Genomic DNA, 17,243 nt, shown 5'->3' on the forward strand with positions numbered 1-17,243 from the left:
GTATCTACATATCAAAAGCCAATTCTGCACTCCTCAGAAAAAAATCATTATATCCACATTTAAAGTGAAATAAGTCCCACCTCAATGAAACAGTGAGTGCATTGTTATGTGTACAGCTCTTACAGAAAGGGATGAGTCTCTTACTGTGTCAGATTTCAGGGTTTGAATGCATCTTAAATCAGGACAAAGCATTAACAGTTTTAAATACTTTTATCAACTCAGTTTCAAGAGCCTGGTCATTCAAGGCATTTAGTTTTTACAGACTCAAAACTTTTCCATTCAGTTCTGACACTCATTAAAAATAAATATTTCATCAAATATTATAAAAATTTAGATTGTTATTTACAAATATGTGCTTAAAGACACATCACTACAACAACCCAAACCATTCAATGATTCTATGACATGAGGTTGACATGTTGCCTCTGCTTTATGGCCCAGTTCAATAGACGATTAGTTCAAGTAAACGTAATATTTTTAAATCTCTTTCATGGGTTGTACAGAGACACTACTGATCTTTCCTCACCACAGGTTGATCCAAATCTGTGGAATATTATGCTATGAATTAAGAAATACTAAAGAAAACTTCAAGCATCAGTCACTAAATGAGCTCCTGGTTGCGTGTACCTGAATATCAAGGTTGAGCTTGCTGAGGCAAGTTCCATCTTCCAGGAACCAAACTTGTACTTCACCTGAAATTGTTACAGACTATTGAACAGAGAAAAAAACATAGTCAAAAGAGAGTGGAATAACCAAATAGTCTGGAAATGACTAGTGATCTTTTATAGAATATAAATTCAAATAGTGTCTGAGCAGAGCAGATCAAGGATTACTAGTTTTGCTTGAAATTACCTTGAATTCCCTTTAAGTCCAGTTGCTGCAAGGTACGCCTACCTACGGAAAATGTGTAATCATTTCTGTGAATTGATGCAAATACAGGAATGTTTTTTAAGCAGAATGAGACAATCTAGGGCAAAACATGTAAGCTTGATCAATATTAGCACTCCCACCATTCAGCCTGCAATAGAAAACCTGCTTATAATTTTGTTTGCACAGGAAAGGGCTTAAGGTGACATCTGGTTTTCTCACATGAAAAATTATGTGTATCATGTTTTTGAGGCCTTCTTATAACCAGGAAATTTTATAATTCCACAGTGAAGTGTGGCTAGAGATCAATCAACCCTCACATCACTCATTCAGACTCAGGTAAAATTTGTCATTCCCATGTTACTGACAAACAAACAGATTATCAGCAAAACTAATTGATTCACACCCCAGAATTTCAGGGCTGGCTACTTGAAGAATTCATGGCCTTGAGATGAATCAGAGTTGCAGGAATCCAAGACACAGGAGGAAAGCAAGGAATATTTCAGAATGAACAGATCCATGAGTAATGCCTCGTTGTCCCTGGACCTGGGACAAAGGCATCTCTCAGGCTGTTCCAGTTTGTGCTGGAGGCTGAAAAGATCAGCAGGGATTCCTTGTTCCGACATCTGTTCTCTGAATTGAATCAACCGTTTGCTCAGCTGTGTTCCTGACCACTAGTGAGACAGCAAATAAACAGCAGAACCATACAACATTTTAGCAGCCTGCGAATTATCCACCCTGCATTCCAGGGCAAGTTCTGACCCTTCTATAGGCCATACCTGAATTAATGCCATTTAATTCCGTAATGAGAAGGTTTTCCACAACTGTAACAAACACCAGAACAGTCACGATCTCTGCAAGGCTTTTGATTTTGTGTCTTACCAACGTTTTGGTCATCTGAAAAGAGCCACAATTATATATAAGGAAGAAAATAATTTCTTACCACACAGTACTTGTCCCCTGGAGTAAGAAAATCAGCTGTCAGGAAACAACTACTGCATGTGTCCAGGAGTTTGACAGCTTCTCCACTGTGGGCAGGTTTGTAAGCATAGATTGTCCCCTGACAGACAGAGAGAGATAATCCATCCCTGGGCTATGAGACTTCTCATTAAAAGCTGTCAAAGACTTCAAGAAAAAATACTCATCTTCCTGAGCTCTTTAAAGTTTCATACTCTACTCTAAATTGAGGTAAAAAGTGCCCAGTAGAATTCAACTGAATTTAGTAAATTATATAAATTTACACTAGCTGAAAATCAGGATGGTTCATTTGAGAGTGATCCAGCTAGTCACGTTTCCAAGTTTTGTTTCTCATAACTGCTTTAATTTAAAACCACCCTATTTCGTATTGCTCCAGAAACCAATCAATATTCTAAAGCAACATAAAACACAAATAATAAATCTTAAGCTTCAAAAGATGTTTTTATCTAAAGACCTCAAAACCTTTTAGAAACAATTCATAACTAATGTAGACATAGATTTTAGAACTTCTCTACGCATTTTACAAAAGGAGAGTGAAATCAGAGACAAAGTGTGACCAAAGTTACCCCCACAAAAAAACCCAAACAAACCACATTTAAATGCCAATTTAAATTATTAAAGGTCTGGAAAACCAGGGATAATTTGAGGATTTGGGACTCTTGTGTAAGATTTCTGGACATCAGGCTGGTCAAAGAAGGATCTTTGACTGGGTGGCCAGACAAATTCAGATAGATGCACAGAACAAGTCTCCCGCATAGCCACAGTAGGTCTGATGTACCCAAGGCCCAAGATTTCATTGCAAACACAAGATGGGCTAAGTTTACCTCTGGTATAATTTGTTGACTTGTGTGATTACATTACAGACATTTCATACTGGCAGTGCCAGCATGCACATACAGAATAAAAGGAACATGCCATTATATAATGCCGTTATCTCAAATGCTATACCTGGTCAGTGACAAGCAGAAGCACAGCGTAATCAGGTGAGAATATGAGGCTGGATATGGGTTTTAAGATATCAACGCAGATTTTCGTCTCATACTGCAGATCTTTGATGTGATAAAAGAATAAAACGCCCCCCTGTGCAGAAAAGTACAAATCCACATCAGGTCAAGGTCAATTATCCCAGCCTGAAGGTCAATTATCCCACCCACTCTGGCAAACTGAACTGGCAAAACCTTCTGAAATTCTCTGGAGCAAGTGTGTTTAACTGTATCCCATTGCTAATGGTCTCATCTGCCTTCATGACGTTTAAATCCAGATGACTCTTATCCTGCATAACGCATTTTTTGAAAAATCAAGGTGTTTTTTAATACAAGTCTTACTAACAGTCCATGTTTGACAACAGACTCTCTCATTAGTAAACACTTGAGATTCCACATTGTTTCTTTTGTGACAGTATAGGGATTTGTCCCTCTCTTAAGCAGCACTGTATAATGTAATCATCATTTTGGATTAAATATTGAGTGAGATTCAGCACAAAACAATTTGGTGGTTCTCTTGGTCATTTTTTTCTCCTCTCCTATTTTTTGTCCATCCTTCTTTCCTGTTCCTCTAGAACTCTCTTTGCCTTTTGTTAAAAATAGTATTGTCCTCTTTGGTTCCTTCTTTGACTTAAAAAATGGAATCTCTTCCCTCCCTGCTCCTTTCTGAGTTCTTGTCTCAAGTTCTAACAAAGAAGATATATGACAAAACCAGAGAGGACCTCCACTTTTTTTCTGACTTCTGTCTTTGCAGTGAGCTCTGCAAATACACTCCATTTGAATGCTTTTTGATTTTCACACAATAAGTTACAAGCATAAAGGATGCCTTACATTTCCAGCTGCATACAGTCCCCCGTTACAAAATGCCACGGCAAATAAAACTGATTGTTGTGGATCCTCTGGTTTGCCACCTGAAAGCACAAAGGCAACAAGAAACATCAAGTTTAATTCATTGCAACCATGTGTCCCAACTTCAAATCTGAGATGATTTACTACTTGTGAGTAAAAAGGCTCAACGGGCTATATATTCTTTGGACTTTGTGCTGTGATGATGAAGGACAAGGCTGGTACACATAATTTAAAGTGACAGTACTACTGTGGTCTGATGAATTAGAAATTAATTTGAGAAATCAAAACTTGTCCCAATGTCTGGCAACCTTCACTGTGGAAGTATTTTTTTTCCCTAATTTCTACTCAGAATTTCCATTGATGCAAACTGTGCCCTTTGCCTGTCAGGTTCCATCCTGTCTGTAACCTTTCATGAGTAGCTGAAGCAACAGTAAAATCCCCCATTTCCTTTCCACTGGGCTGAAGAGAGTTCTCACAGCCCATCTTTGTATGACACACGCAGACTCTGCAATAATCTTTGTGGCCCTGTGCTGAACTTTGTCCACTACGTGAATGCCTTTTTTGTATTGTGGAGCCCAAAACAAAACATTTGAAACAAACCCTAAATCCTAACTCAACTAAATCACAAGTGATTGCAGTTCTAAACAAAGTTACTAAAACTAAGCAGTAGAGAACCCATTCTAGCATCACTTATTCCAATTTAAACTAGAATGAACAGAAATTATTTCCCTGCCACTGTTTTTCCAGAGGCTATTCATTTGGCTGTCTACTAGCACAAAAGCTATTAATCATTTCTCCTGTAAACATATAAAAGGTTGCCATTGATGTGTCTTACAGAGGTCAGTGTGAGCTGAGGTTTTTCTAACCAGTGGCTTCCTGCTGTACTCACATATTATTACTCCCAGACATCATTGATGCTGGCTAAAAATCAATTAGCTTGATTTGAACATGGAAATACCTTTCTTTTTCTGCGCTCCTCGAACATATGACACGATGTCTGACACTTTACACACGTATTCTGCACAAAAGAAAACAATATATAACGTCAACCTTGTTTATATGTCAGTATTGCAATAAAAGCCAGTTATAGCCCAGTCTACTGAACAAAAGGTGAAGTTTGGTATATTGAATCAAAAATGTGCATTCTTCTCCAATATCCACCATCTCTGTCATTTATGCATCTGAGCTGGCACAGTCGTTACGTGGTTCAGCTTACAGCTATAAAAGGGAGATAGTCATACATGGACTGTGATCCAGATGCAGATTTATCTATCTTCTAGTGCTAAGTTCTGGTTTTGTTATTTCCATTCATAATTTTTTAATTAGATTTACTTACAAAGGAAAGTTTAGCCAGCCTGAAAATTGCCCAAGTGAAATGTTGTGGCTGCTTACGGTTCTGTTTGCAAAACCATAACAGGAGCTTGGCACGTGCTTCGAGTTGGACACACATGTAAGCATTCTGCTGAGCAGATACAGATTGCAGTACATCTTAAATTAAGCAGAAGCTTCAGTAAAATACGAATACACACAGTGTTCTCACACAGATTTAGGACAGGACTCAAAGAATACACAAGTGGAGGAAAATCCCAAATGGCAAAAATTCTTATTGCCTTCTAACGAACTGGCAAACCATTTCTGGTCACGCCTCAGCTTTATATTTGTTTGTGATTTTCAGCTCTTGATATGGCAAACTTAAGAGTTTGATGGTTTCAAAAACAGAGGAATAGTGCTGGTTTGCTGATTTTTTTTTCAGAGCTGCCTTCCATTTCTGTGCTGACTATCAAAACTGGATAGAGATACAGAACTTTGGGAAAGTCAGGGATATTTACAGCAGCTTAAAAAAATAATGTATTACATGGCAAAAGAAGAAAACAAGATTATCATCAGCCTGTCCATTAACACTGATTCAGTGTTTATTAAACATTGCTATGCTGGTCTACAGAAGGATATTATCCAGTTCTAGTGATAGAAATAATAATTTTTCACGGAAAGGGTCATTGGGCACTGGCAGAGGCTGCCCAGGGAGGGGGTTGAGTCACCTTCCTTGGAGGGGTTTAAGGGACGGGTGGATGAGGTGCTGAGGGACATGGGTTAGTGATTGATGGGAATGGTTGGACTCAGTGATCTGGTGGGTCTTTTCCAACCTGGTGATTCTATGATTCTATGAAGTCAAAGACGTCTTCTGTTCACTTTCTGTGCTTCATATGTAATGCATTAATGCCTGATAATCTTTATAGACTTGTTTTGAATACAAAATAGTTCCTATAATTGCTGACCTTAAGGAATTCTATTAAGCAATATTACGTCAAATTTGGTTTCGTTTTTTAAAGATTCATCATGAGCTCATCTGTTCTAACATCATCTACCGTATCAGAGGAGGACAGTCCAATATTTCATGCAAAATAAAATGCATTACTGGTGCTTAACTAACAGTAAAAATACATATAGCTGGTATATTAATAGTTTATTGTTAACCTAGTAGGGCTGGTTAATAAGATCAGGACTGCTGTAACTATTGTTCATTTTATCAATTTTGATGTATTTAGAAGTTTTTCTTTTTTTTTTTTCCAAAAAAAAATGAAAGCAAATTGTTGGGTGCTAAAGAAACCCACCCAGAAGTTCTGAATGTTTATCCTACTAATAAAAGAAATATGTCTTTACAATTTCTGTAAGATATACAATAGCAGAACAGCAGAAAGCAAAAAAAGCTTTCACCTATCCTTTTTCCTCCCTACTTGAATAAAAGACACCACACAGCTATTTCTTACCAGGGAGAGGTTTTTGTTGAAGAACAGAAACACTGCCTCTCTCAGCATCAATTGCCATAACATATCCTTCCTTACGGCCCAAGTAAATCTCTGAGGTCGCAGTCCAGCAGTGGGCAGTAGGATGCACTGACGGCTTAGCAGAATCTCTTGGCTTCAGCAAAAAAAATAAACAAGTTCAATTAACGATTGACAAATATCTGTACAAGCAGTTACGTACATTTTACAGCAAAAAAAAAAAAAAAAAAGAGCACTCCCTCATAGAGCCTGAGCACCTGTATAACTTCAGTCCTATTTATTCAGTTAGTCCTTCACTGAGGGGAGTAATTTGAAAAACGAGAACATTCTCCAGAGAAGTCTGTCTGGAGACAGTGGTGGAGAACTCACCTCTCTCTCTAGAAGCTTGTCTGAATGATGAATTATATTTTCATTTTAAAATTACATATTTTAAAATTTGAATTTATCTGAATTTATTCTCCAGCGCTTGTGTCTGTTACAGGTTTGTCCCCTAGCTTGGAATCCATCCGGTACTTTCCCTACCCTTGCAACAATGCTGACCCACCATAACCAATATTTTAATGATAAAATTATGATAAAATTCAACACTCTGAGACCCCAGAAGTTTGTTGTGGTTTTTTTTTAATGTCAGAATAGCACTGGAAGCCCAAATTGAAACGGTTACCCACTATTATCTCACCCTGACAAATGTTTTTCAAATTACTTTTCAACATAGTCTTCCACTGCATAGACATTACTTGCACATGTGGTCTTGCATACTTGGCAGTACTAAAGCACACTTTGTTTGAATAGTTTAGCGTATCATATAATCCAAATTACTCTGTAAAACAGCTCTGTCAACCTTTGTGTCATCTGCAAATTAGTTCCAGAAATATCCTTGCCACAGACTTTGCATGTGCCTTGAATTTCATTTCACTGAAATAAATCTCATAAATCTATCATTCTCAAATCAGGAAGAACAGAAATTCACCATCAAATGTTATTAAAGACAGTGATCTGCTCAAATACAATAGTAATAGGGGTCATATAAATACCACGATAGAAAGAAATAGATGGAACAGGGTTTGGGGAGGGGAAAAGGGGAAGAAAACACAAGAAAACCTTGTAAGAACATTTAAGAGAAGATCCAAAGCATGTGAGCAGAAGTGGTGAGGAACACTAGACAATAAGATGGATGAAAAAGAATGAAGAGTCTATAATTCTATAAAACAACACCTGCTGTCTCAATAAAGGTTCTATAAAAAGGAAATATAGGTGGACTTGGGATGAAAACATAGGACAGAGATTCATAAGCGCCTAGATGTTGCTAGTAAAATATGCCAAGGGCTGGCTACATGATTCTGGGTAAGAAGCCTACTCTCTATTTATGCTTACAAAGCATTTTGAATTTCTCAGCGGGGAAATGTTACAGAAATAAAGTATATTAATATTTACTTTATAAATCAAATAGGACTAACAGTAATAAATCTATAACAAATGGGGCTTTACATCACCCAGAAAAACATTTAATATAGGCATTTTTGCTGATTTTATGACTCTTGAAGATCACAAATCTTTGGGAAGGCTGCAACTGAGCTCCTGTGAATCAGGAGCTTTCTGTGTAAAGATGAGTTCTATAATATTCCTTTGTACCTGCTGCCATGACTGTCTTAACACATAAACTAAATAAAATATGGAAAACTGAGGATGAGATTGTGTAAATTCTAAACTAGGTTGCTTCCTGAACTGCGCATTAGTAAGGTGGTGTATAAAATTATAATAATGATGATGATGATAATGCTGTCTTTCTTTGAGCTTCTCTCCCTTTTAAGTAGCAACTCTTCAGAGAAAAAAAATCCATGATGGATCCTTGTAATGAAAAGTTTTATAAAAGGACAATTAAATAAAATTGGTACTGGAGGCCAAGAGGACTCAAGTATTTTTAACTGCCATTTTTTTTAGAAAATGTTGAGCCTAATACTAAATCTTTTCTCCCCCCGGCTGGTCTAGGTAGTTCCAATTGTAAACGATAATAAGAAGGAAAAGGCACACATCATCATTACCTACCATTTACACTTTATTCTCCCATGCTACATGACTGGAATATTTCAGTGCAGCATTAACTAAATAAGCCTGACCAGAGACAAAGGCCTACACAGTAAAAAGGAAACTACTTTAAGTACCTTCTCAGCAAGACGTCTTTCCATTTCAAGCTTAGCCAGCATTTCTGCTTTCTCTCTCTCTTCTTGAGTCAAGTATTTTTCAACTTTAATCTGAAGGAAGAAAATGAGGGTCATATCAGGGTTCTTCTCTCCAAATGTGATCACATGCAGACTAAGAACCTTTGGAAAGAGGGGCAATACTAATTCTTGATGCTTTTTGTATCTCTGCTCCATGATAATACTCCTCAAGAGGACATTGTTCTTTCGAACACCCCTGAAAGCATATTTAAAAATGCTAAAATAGAAACTACCATCATTTTTGTTGAGATTAGTTGTATTTCTTGCATACCTTTTCTGACAGTGAATAACACGAACTGGTGAGAGAACAGAGAGAATTGGGAAAGACTGACCAAAAGAGCATGAGATTGGTGGAATATATTGTATAAGAAGCATGGTGCTTCTTTATAAATTATCATTTCAATTTATAATTACAGTACTAAGCACGGTTTAGTACCCACACACTTAGTCTAAAACTACTTAGTCTCAAAATGGTGCTCAGAATAAACAGAGAAACCCTTATCTATGGAAGTAAACCCTCCAAGCCTGGCTTGAATCTTACACTCAGGAACAGGGGGAATATCTACCTAATTTATAGCCAATTAAAAACTTAACATCAACGAATTAAGATTGTATACATCTTATTCATTTTGGATTGACTTATTATAAGTTTTCTCCCTAAAGAGTGAAGGGAAGCAAAAGAGACAAAAAGATGATTTTAAGTACACAGACACATCTGTTTTCAGCTTTTCAATGTCTGGCAATGACAGGAATTAAATAAATATATTTGAGTAGGTGAAAGAGAAAGATTCATTTTTCAAACACCTCTGAATCCTGAACTGTGAGTGCTCGCTCTGGTATCTCATCATCTGTAAGAGCTGGCTCCCACACTTCCAACTGCAGATCAAGTTGTTCCAAGATTTCTCGGATCCTCAGGTTTCTTTCTTTCACTCGTTCTATCTCCTGCTCCTTTTGTTGTGCAACTATGTCAAATTCCTTATTAAAAGCAGTTTTCAGTTTGTAAATGATGTCCTGAAATACCAAAAAGGGAAACAGCAATATGGCACAGGTCACATCCATCCATGATTATGGGACCACTCCTCAAGCCATCAAAACCATAAATGTGTGTAATTGTATGTGTGACAGGGAGATAAACTGGTAAAGCCCTTTAATGAAAATCATATAGGCAGAGTTCAAGCTTTGTTAAATAGAGGTGGGCAAACTATCATTCGTGGGGTTTTTTTCCCGCATAGAAATTTTTATTGCTGCATATTGCTGCAAACACTGGATAGAAAATTCTATTTGCTTGTTTTTGAATTCTTTGGCTGAAAGAAGGGGCCTCAAAGAAAAAAAACACATGACCTATAAATCTAGAGACTGTAAATCACAGGTAGAGGGGCATACTTTTAAGGGACATACACGCTAAGGACATATTTTCCTGATTTTTAAGTGATTCATCCTGCAGTTTCAATAATGCTTTTATGTGATTTTCTGCCTGGCATATGTAAGAAAAATTCCCTCATTAAATAAATAAACAGAAGTCGTAAACTATTTTTTTAAAACAGCTAAGACCTTACAATGATTTTAAAAATCATATATTCTCGGTGCTTAAATTCTTCCTTTAGCCTACAGAATTGACCTCAACAAAGCAGAACAGAATATTAAGAGAGAAAACTATGTGTGTCTCCTACTACATCAATTTAATAAAATGAAACATGGAAAGGATTTCAGTTCTATCACCAGATTTTACATTTTGAGATGCTTTAGCTGTCTGCAATTTGTATTACAATAAATATTTTTGTGGCCATGATTATTTCATTGGTTTCTAATATAATAATAAGTTATGATGTAGTAAGGCAGGATGGCAGATAACATAAAGTGTTGCTGGGAGACAAAAGGCTGTGCTCAAGTGTTTGTCAGCTACCTATCTAACTCTCAGCAAATTCACTGCACTGGCCAAAAACACAGCAGACTTGTCTGCTATTAGATATATCGTATGCATCTTGAAAGCCACACAGTAGAAAGATCTCGTTACATCCAAACTTACATCTAAAATTGCTCCTTGTGTTTCTTCCCCATCTGCTTTAAAAACTAGTGTATCTACTAGATTTTATGTATTACAACGCATAACTGTTGAGCTCTGCTACCAGTTGTAGCCTTAAAGAGCTCTGATGAGGCAATGCTTTACTGTTGTTTAACCACTTCTGCCCTTGCAGATCATCTTCATAAGAAGCCTTTTATGTAGCATGTTTACTGCTTAATAAACAGGCCAGGGTAAGAGAAGGGAGAGTCGGATAGTAAAGAATATTAAATAACAGAAACACTGAAGGCTCCAAATGAAGGGCTGATAAGACTGTAAAGAAATGAAATGGTGTGAGGATACAGCTGAACTTTCATTCAGCAGCAAATAGTATGGAAAGAGGTCATGTTTCCACAGGCATGCTGAGCTGTGCAAGCCAGCTATACAAACACCAGAGGACAAATAGAAATACTCTCAAATTGGGTAACCAATTTCATAAAAACGTTTTTCTTCCACACCTGAGCTGGCAAATCCACATGGTGCTTTGCTGCACGATGTGCATTTATCTGTAACACAGTGGCCTGTGCAACTCTCCATTGTAGTGTCAGTACACCCAAAATCTGAGCGTCTGTGACTGCTATGAGAACCCAAAGGTGTGGCAGTGCCACTACAGTAATACAAACTTGAAAAGACATCACCTTTAATAACACTATCTGATTGACTTTCTGCTCCCTACTGTGCAAGTCCAGTTGGTGGTACAGGATAGATGTATCTCCACCATACTGAGAGCTCAGACTTCCAATCAGGCAGGAAGATGCATTATCATCAGCCGTTACGTCTTCTGTCTTCTCTCGTTCTTCCTCAGGTAATACAGTCTCAGACTCAGTCTCAGGATTTTTCTTCTGAGCCTGAATATCACAAACATGACAACTGTGTTAATTTTGTATACGAACCAGTGGCACACGTATGAAAAAATTCTAGAGATCATATTCTGCAATTAAGCCCAGTGATCAAAAACCCACAAGTTGAAGTGAACATATACAGAGTATTTGGCCCAGTTGTAGGATCCCCAGTACAAGAAAGACACAGGCATTCCGGAGCAAACCCAGCGATAGGCCACTAATACAATTAAGGGTTTGAAGCACCTAATACGTGAAAAGAAGCGGAGGGTGCTGGGATTGTTTAGCCTCAAGAAGGAGAAGGCTTGGGGGGTGGTGTTTAGTAACACATATAAAAACCTGAGGAGTAAGGACAACAGAGCCAGACTCTTCTCAGCGGTGTCGCTGACAGATTGAAAGGAAATGGTTATACATCAAAATACAGAACATCCAACTTAAGTATAATGAAACACATTTCCTCTGAAGGTTGTCAAACATGGGAGAAGGTAGCCTATAGAGGTTATGGAATCCTCCATCCTTGGAGATATTCCAAACCTGACTGGACGTGGAGCTGAGTAAATTGTTCTAGGTGGGCTGGAGTAGATGACTTCCAAATGGCTTATCTAACCTCAGCTCTTCTGTGATTCTTCAATACTAATGCATTTGTTCTAAGTAAAACCACAACATTTCATCTTTACGAATATCTTCAAATTTTTAGGGAAGTATTTCTACAGCGAAAACGGACCCAAGAAATGTGTCTATGTAAAAAAGGGGTTAAGATGCCAACTCAGAGCATTCTGATCTGAAATGCCTATATGCAGTACTTCAAAGGGATTGTACCTCATCATCAGCTGTCTCAATCTTCTTTAACTGGAGAACTTTCTCCAGAATTTTCAGTTCTTCTTCAGTACGTTCCTTCATTGGATAATTTTTCACTTCAGAAGCTATATGGAAGCACTGTTCAATTATATTTTTTTTTAGAAAACAAAAACACCCAAGGTAAAAACTTCTTCAGAACACATCTGTTAATTCATTTGTCCAAAAACTGAATGCTAAATAGTTACAGAGGCTTCTTAAAATCAGAAATAATATTGATGATCAATTAATGTAGACAATCCAGCAAGAATATAGGAGTCAGAAAAAAACCATTTGCCTTTTTGGTAGTAAAAATGGTTGGTTTAAAATTTGCTGCCTTTATTTATTTTTTTTTTTAAATAACCTCTGGCTATGTCCTCTTTATTCACAGAATTCAACCAGGACAAGATTTTTGGTAAAATTACTCGGTCTTTAACCACCCTTGAGATAATCTAGTATCACTAGTTTGACTAATATCCCTCTGTTTAAAATAGGCAAAATCAGGGTTAAATTTTGCTTTTACATTCTGTGTTGCAGAAGTCCTACTGACCCAACACAGAAATATAATATTTACCTTCTCCTTTTAGCAACACTGCATGAAGATATTCTCTAGTATCTAGGAACTAAGGAGTTACTTATTTGCTTATTAGCACATTTATCCACTTTAAAAGGCAAAATCAGCCAGGCTCGGTCAAAATCAACAGAATGAAAGATTTGCATGAGCCCTGGAAAGAAGTGGTTTTTTTCCTCATACCATAAGCAAACCAGAAATGTGTTATACTTCTATTTATTTTGTTTCAGTACCTTAAGGAATCAATAAACTACTGCAGTAAGTGAGTTAGAAAGTGATGGTTACCTTAACAGCACGTCCTTTTACACACATTGGATCCCAGCACTCATGTTTGATGACACTCTGCAAATAGCAGTTGGCTAAATTCTCCATTTCAATCTCCTTCCTCACCTTTCAAGATACAGAAAAGAAAATAATGACATGTGGTGCAAACCAACAAGATATAGGCAATTTGTATTGAGTTGTTGAAACAAACCTGGCAGATTAAATGAATTACCCGTATTTCATAATCTTAGACTACTGCAGCTATCTTCTCCAAAAATGATATTGCATACTACTGCTACTGAAAGGTGTCATTTCATATGTGAAGAAAAGCATTCCAGAACTTAAGCAGCGCTGTACCCAAGGTCACAGTGTCAGATTTACAGTTTCTAGCATAGATCATATTCCAACTGGCAATATCTGCATTAGCAGATTCACCTGCTTCAAAAAGTGACTTAAAATACTTTTACGCTTTCCTGCTTCTCAACAGTGAACAACTTTGAGATCATCTTCTATTCTTCAGTTATTGCTTCTCCTTTTCACTGCTAGTTTTAAAATGTTCTCTTTCCACTCTATCATACCCTGGCCACTTCTTCTTCAGCCTTTTCTTGTGCTCTTTCCTGTTCTTCTACATCCAGGTTGAACTCCTGCTGCTCCAGTTTCTCAATGTCTGCCACCAGTTCATTTTCATGCATCATTTTCTGAATCTGTTTTTTTAAAAAATAAGTATAAGGAATAAAAAGTAATTCGAATGTGAATAGAGGAAACACTGGTTTTAACACTGTGGAACTTGATAACAGAGAAAATCATTTTAATTGCCTCCACTTTTAACTGCTTCATGGTAATTGGTAGAACGTGCTGCCTGTACCTAGTGACAGAGACTACTATGTGAATATATTTCATCCTTCCCTTAAAGCTCATTTGGATGTTATATGTGGAGTTGTGCATACTTTCTAAGAATCTGTAGCATGGAATTGTTCATTCTTTAGTTCTGAGAACTTTCAAAAGTTTTTATCTATCTCATGCAGTTCAACAAAGGGAAATGCAAAATCCTGCATCTGGGGAGGAACAGCCCCATGCAGCAGGATATGCTGGGAGCTGAGCAACTGGAAAACAAACTGGAGAAGGAAGAGGAGAGGATGACAGTTTCTATAACGGAAGGCTGTTAGACCAGCAGAAACTAGCCTGCTGAGGGGATAGATTGCTCAAGATATAAGGGTGGTACAAATTTTTTAGTTGGAGCAAAGGCACCTCAGAACCAGACAGTTGTTCCTGACAGGTTCAGCACGCTGTCCCTGAAGAGACAAATCTCTCTATTACCTGTCTGCTCAGTGTTTATGACAAAAATGTAACTAAGCACTAGAGCTGATAGTTGTAAAGGAAGTGTACATGTAAACAAAACTGTAAGCTAAGCCATTACACTTGTAAGAAACTCACAGTTTCATGCAGCTTTTTAATTCCCATTTGCAGCTCTTTCTTCTGGTTAGCAAACCTCTCAGTCTCTTCTCTAATGACCTGACATACAACAGATATATTTTTGAAAATAAAAAATAACCCAGGAAACGACTGAAGTGATCTAAAGGAACATTATCTGTACAGAAAACAAAACTCAGAAGGGATTAATAACTGAAATAGACATAAGCTTAATTCAATAGGTTGATTCTTAGAACTGCTAAAAAGAAAAATGATTGTACACCCAGTTCACACTGTAAACTGGTTATACAGAAACAGAGCTTAAAGTAAGGAAAGAAAGAAAGTCACTCCTGAGATCACACAGAAAGCAATGATATTTCATCTTATCATTGAGCCCCAGAAGCTGGAGAATGTATACAGCTCTGGTTCATAACAAAAAGAACCTGCTACCACCCATAATTCATATTTCTGAGGAAAAAAATTATCTATGTTAACATTAATATAGCAATTTCCAGACTCACAAAGCACTAAATCCCCTCTCTGCACACTATTAGATCTTTGATGAACTTTTACTCTTAAAAAACTTTGGTTCCACATCATACTCACCTCAACCTTAACCTGAAACAAACCTCAGGGGGTTTGCAATTAATGTCATATTGTTGACTATTGATTTATCAGTGCTGTAGAATTTTTTATTCTGGCCCTTGGGAAGAAGCACCTGCTTGGTTTCTGGTAATAATCTTCAGTGTAACTTCTTGACATTTAGAAGAAAAACATCTTTACAAGTTTCTAAAGGAAGCCGATTTCTCTGGCAATTTCTTTTTTTTTTCATTTACTCCTTGTGTAGAAGTGGCCTTTTGGCCTTTAGAGCTCCTATTGTGCTCAGTACCTGCTCTGGTGTGTTTATAACGTTGACCCTAACTTTTCTAAAGGTCTAGATGGCAACGCCTTAAAGGGAGGCCCAAATGTCAGAAGAGCTTTAGAAAGTAGATTACTTTACAGCACATAATTCAAATCACTACTGACTCTTGAAAACTCCTGTTTTGATTATTACTTGTTCTATCGAAGTACCTTCTTCATTTTCTGATCTATCCACGTCATTTCATTGGTATTGGCTGAATATGAACTGGTGACGTTTCCGTCTTCCTCTGTCACCTCTACATTGGAAGATTTAAGCGATGCATCCTGAAATTAAGGATATAAACATCCATCTCAGGTACTTAGAGAGAATAAGAGAGAGACCAAAATAAAATAAAAATTGGACTCGCATTAGAAGCACCACCACGTCATTAAAGAGAATGTTACAATATTTTTACTCCCTAACCAGGCTCCAGATTTGGTCCAGAAAACCCTTGCTGTTATGCAAAGCCTTTTGACTCAAATGGCCTGACATTACTAACTTCTGCTTTGCTTGATTTCAACAGGAAAACAAACAACACACAATGTATAGCAGTAATATCACACTGGAAATGACAAATAATTTCACATGAGGAGAAATTGACTTTCACAGAGTTTTCTGTGGCTGAAGAAACCATGTGAAACTGAAGCTGTGAATGCCATCTTCCCATAACTATTCCATTTCCTTGTTTATACTATTCTACAAATTAAGAATTAAGCATATTCAGCCTATCCTTGGGAGTATTTTGCTACTTCTGCAAAAGGATCAGAGTTTGTTTGGAGGACAGTTTTTATCATGTGCAATTTTAGGATAATGATCAAACCTTCCCCCCGCTTCCCTAAAAATAAAAAAAACCCCCACCTTAAATTTCCCTTCTGGAAGTGATTCTGCTGTGGATTCTGGGTCAAAATGCCGTTCTGCCATGGATTGTAAAACAGTATTTTCATTTGAAGTGGACTTGTTCAGTATAGCAAGAAGAGATCGCCAGTGAAGATCAGCTTCCTCAGCTTCAGTATTCTTTATCTTCCTAGTAAATAGAAAATAAATTGATGTATTTTTATGTCTTATAATAAAGGACAAATTATTAAATATTCCATATAACAAAATTACTAAGTTGTTCAAAAATGCCTATTCAATATTTTTACATATGATTTAATATTGTTTGAGTTCTAGCATTCATAATTAAGTGAAGTTTCTTCAGAATTAGAAATTCTGAAAGATTCATTACCCAGAGTAGAAATACCACTCTGGTGGACCCATCTTCCATTTATGCATCTGCCTGAACATTTGTTATACCACAGAAAAGCTGTAGTTTCACGTGTCCCTCACTCCTAATGTTTGCTAAGAGCTCTCTATGGGCACAGTTCAATTCCCTCCCGTTAAATCTGTGATGTCCCCTAATCACTGAAATAAAATGGTATCTCATGAGATTATATGGCTTAGATCCTCAGACACCCCATTCCAGATGGTTTATTTGAGAGTGATAAGCAGCTTATTATGGGTAATGCTTATCAGAAGACACTCCTTTATCTTGTATTGCAACCGCACCCAAAGTCCAAGACATTCTCCACAACACTGGTGGGAAGCTTTAAATGAGCTAGGGAAGCTACCTCTAAGGATGAGAGGAGTGACTTCATCTAATTCTTAACCTTACTTTGAGACTAATAAAAAGTCTAGAATCACAAATAG

The 17,243-nt window shown here is 37.2% G+C and overlaps 1 protein-coding gene across 1 annotated transcript in view; it reads right to left on the reverse strand.

The window, feature by feature from the left end:
* Positions 1–17,243, reverse strand: part of LOC138733915 (cilia- and flagella-associated protein 43-like) — a 54,914-nt gene that overhangs the window by 25,416 nt on the left and 12,255 nt on the right. The window contains 15 exon segments of the mRNA XM_069881431.1: positions 628–708; positions 1,811–1,927; positions 2,794–2,925; positions 3,660–3,739; positions 4,636–4,695; positions 6,446–6,596; positions 8,623–8,712; positions 9,484–9,690; positions 11,377–11,586; positions 12,397–12,513; positions 13,268–13,372; positions 13,825–13,950; positions 14,681–14,758; positions 15,728–15,841; positions 16,416–16,581. Coding sequence (XP_069737532.1) covers positions 628–708; positions 1,811–1,927; positions 2,794–2,925; positions 3,660–3,739; positions 4,636–4,695; positions 6,446–6,596; positions 8,623–8,712; positions 9,484–9,690; positions 11,377–11,586; positions 12,397–12,513; positions 13,268–13,372; positions 13,825–13,950; positions 14,681–14,758; positions 15,728–15,841; positions 16,416–16,581 — 1,834 coding nt within the window.

The sequence above is a fragment of the Phaenicophaeus curvirostris genome, unplaced genomic scaffold (assembly GCF_032191515.1).
Source record: "Phaenicophaeus curvirostris isolate KB17595 unplaced genomic scaffold, BPBGC_Pcur_1.0 scaffold_46, whole genome shotgun sequence".
NCBI classification, from domain to species: Eukaryota; Metazoa; Chordata; class Aves; order Cuculiformes; family Cuculidae; genus Phaenicophaeus; species Phaenicophaeus curvirostris.